This window comes from Sitophilus oryzae, unplaced genomic scaffold (genome assembly GCF_002938485.1).
Source record: "Sitophilus oryzae breed Bouriz unplaced genomic scaffold, Soryzae_2.0 scaffold_465_pilon_pilon, whole genome shotgun sequence".
In the NCBI taxonomy this organism is placed as follows: domain Eukaryota; kingdom Metazoa; phylum Arthropoda; class Insecta; order Coleoptera; family Curculionidae; genus Sitophilus; species Sitophilus oryzae.
In genome coordinates this window covers 7,056,520-7,059,253 of record NW_022147046.1, presented here as the reverse complement: position 1 = coordinate 7,059,253, position 2,734 = coordinate 7,056,520, and the positions used below count along the sequence as shown (strand labels likewise).

The 2,734-nt window shown below is 36.0% G+C and overlaps 1 protein-coding gene across 1 annotated transcript; it reads right to left on the bottom strand.

The window, feature by feature from the left end:
• Positions 1–841: 841 nt before the first annotated feature.
• On the bottom strand, positions 842–1,726 carry LOC115885928 (jerky protein homolog-like). Its single transcript, XM_030904956.1, has one exon. It carries the CDS (start codon positions 1,724–1,726, stop codon positions 842–844), a length of 885 nt encoding a protein of 294 aa, XP_030760816.1.
• Positions 1,727–2,734: the final 1,008 nt, after the last annotated feature.

Sequence of the window (2,734 nt, the reverse complement as noted above, 5' to 3'; positions counted from 1 at the left end):
TATTATGATCTTAGCCTTAGAAAATTATATATTCTCTACAAATAGGAGAATATCGCGTAAAATGACATACTTTTTAGAATAAACTCTATAACTTTTTTATTTTACAAACGACAACAACCAGAATAGGAACAAATAACATAGGAACATTTATCAGGTTAGTATAGGAATAGTTACTGACTTAAACAAATACAAACATATTTAAATTATTAATCTTAACCTAATATACTCTATGTCATTTTAGACACATATACTCGGATAAAATGACATAGGAGTAAACACTGCAAAAATAAACTCAATTTTATCACATACATCGACTACAATGTTGAAGATCAAACACATATATCACAAGTAAACATCTTAGCTTTTGGATCTATTCCGGAGCATTCAATGTGAGACCATTTCATGCATGACTGGCATTTTACCCACATTTCCATAGGTTTGGATCGCGAATAAAGGTCATTGCAGTAGATGCAAGCAACCCCATCGAAAAAGGATCGTGATTTTCTTCATTTTCTGTGTCTTGAAAACGATTTATTATATCGAGCGACACTTTTTGTCTCTTAGACCTAAATTTTTTCGTCCGTATTTTTTGTTTTTCTGCCTTCTCTTTTAATTCATCTAAATTTGGTGTTGAAGTTAAAACCAACTGACCTTGATTTCTTCTCTTTCTTTTGTTTCTTATTTCCGCGGCTTTTGGAGTGGGCTTTATCTCTTCTAGCCTTACTATCTGGTATTCTGTTTCTTGTTCTGAGTTTGTCGATTGTTGAAAAGTATCCATTTCTAATGGATGCTTTTCAATTTGATTTTGCAAACCTGCACATCCAGGTTCAGTGAGATCAGTTTAATCTGATGGTTCTTCTAAGACCAGGTTCGTAATATCAGAAGGAGAAAACATCCATTCCCGAAAAATGTCTGGATTTGGAGGGTAAATGCCGGTGGTTTTAAAGCCACTAACTGCATTGCCCATAACAGCCGCTTTTTCATAGGCTTCCGAAAATAGTTGACCAACTTGAAACGCCGTCACTGTTCTGGCCGGATTTGCCTTCATACATTTGGTAATTGCTTGATTATAGTAGTTTGATAAAGGACCAAAAAAACTTACGTCTAAAGGCTGGATACGGTGAGTACAGTGAGGTAGTGTGCATAGCAAAACAACACCATGTCTCTTCGCATATTCTAGAGCTGGTAGATATTTATGGCTAGAATGACCATCAAGGATTAGCAGAACTTTTCTATCTACGGATGCATTGGAATATTTTACGAAGTGCGATAACCATTTTTCAAATAAAATTCCAGTCATCCAGCCGCATTCTTGATATAGTTGAAGAGTCCGGATGGGTACATCATCCGTCAAATCTGGCTTTGAATTTTTTCTTGCAAATATTATTGCGGGGGAAACGAATGAGCCTATTGTGTTCATACAACACACAACAGTTGTATGAGCACCACGCTCAGCACTGGTGATTGTTCCAACCTGTTTCCGTCCTTTCGTGGCAAAAATTTTAGATGGTCTTTGTACCGTTGATAGTCCTGACTCATCTATATTATATATCCTTTCTGGTGGAATTTCATTATTCCTTATTATATTTTCTAAAATGTCGAAGAACTTTTTTACTTTAACTCTGTTAAACGCTGAGGCTCGGGCTACTGACGTAGCTTCCGGCTGTCTAAGCGATATGTCAGAATTTCTCTTCCGCAACCCATAAAGCCAATCCCATCCAGCCATTTTATTCTCTTTATTGAAACGGTGTGGTAAATGATTCTGCTCTGCAAATTCATAAGCTAAATGATGGAGTTCAGTAGTTGTTAAACCATAAAATTGTTCTTCGACTTTTTTATGTAATTCACTAATTCTCTTTTCTTTTCAGGCGGAAAAGTAGTGCCCCATCTTCCAAGACCTTTATCTGATCCCTTAATGCGTTTATTTACATTCGGGCACCTACGTCTCAAAGTGGCTTGAGGGACATTAAATCTTTTGGCCGCAGCTAACCAACCCATTTCCCCTCGTTCGATGGACTGAATCGCTTCTTTCATGTCATTTTGACTCCACTGCTGTCTATCTGACTTTCGTGAGTAGTTTCCCACCATCTCTGGAAATAAAATAAAATTAAGCTTAAAATGACATACTATATCATTTTAAACTGATAAGCCCTATGTGATATTACCCATAAATACATTGGCAGCATTTAATTGTTCTAACTTTTCACAAAATATAATTATTAGATTCTTTAGCATTGGAAATTCAAGATAACGGATGGAACTTACCTGCCTTGTAATAATAACTTCCAAAAAAATTACGATTAACTTGAAAATACGAAAAACGAAACTCGTAGGTACTAAAAAACTGCTTCAGACTCAAAAAACATATACTCGTCTAAAAGCTACAAGCCAACTGATTGACATCCCGTATTAAGTGTGTCACGTGACGCACATGTGAGGAAGTAGTAGAGATAGAACAACACCAGAGATAGAACAACATCGCGGGAAATTTGAATTTGGGCAGTATGTCATTTTACCCGCATATGCCATTTTAAGCGAAATTCCCCTAAGTAAAATCAGAGGAAAAAATCAATCGCAGTTTACTATAAAATGTTTCAATGGAACACGAAATTACATTCGCAACAAAATCGCCAAATCCCAGCTCGCAGATAAAATGTTATCACTTTCCTAGTTTACAAAATCACAATAGCAGCAAAATCGCAAATTGCAACTCTCAACTATAGTAATATTGGTT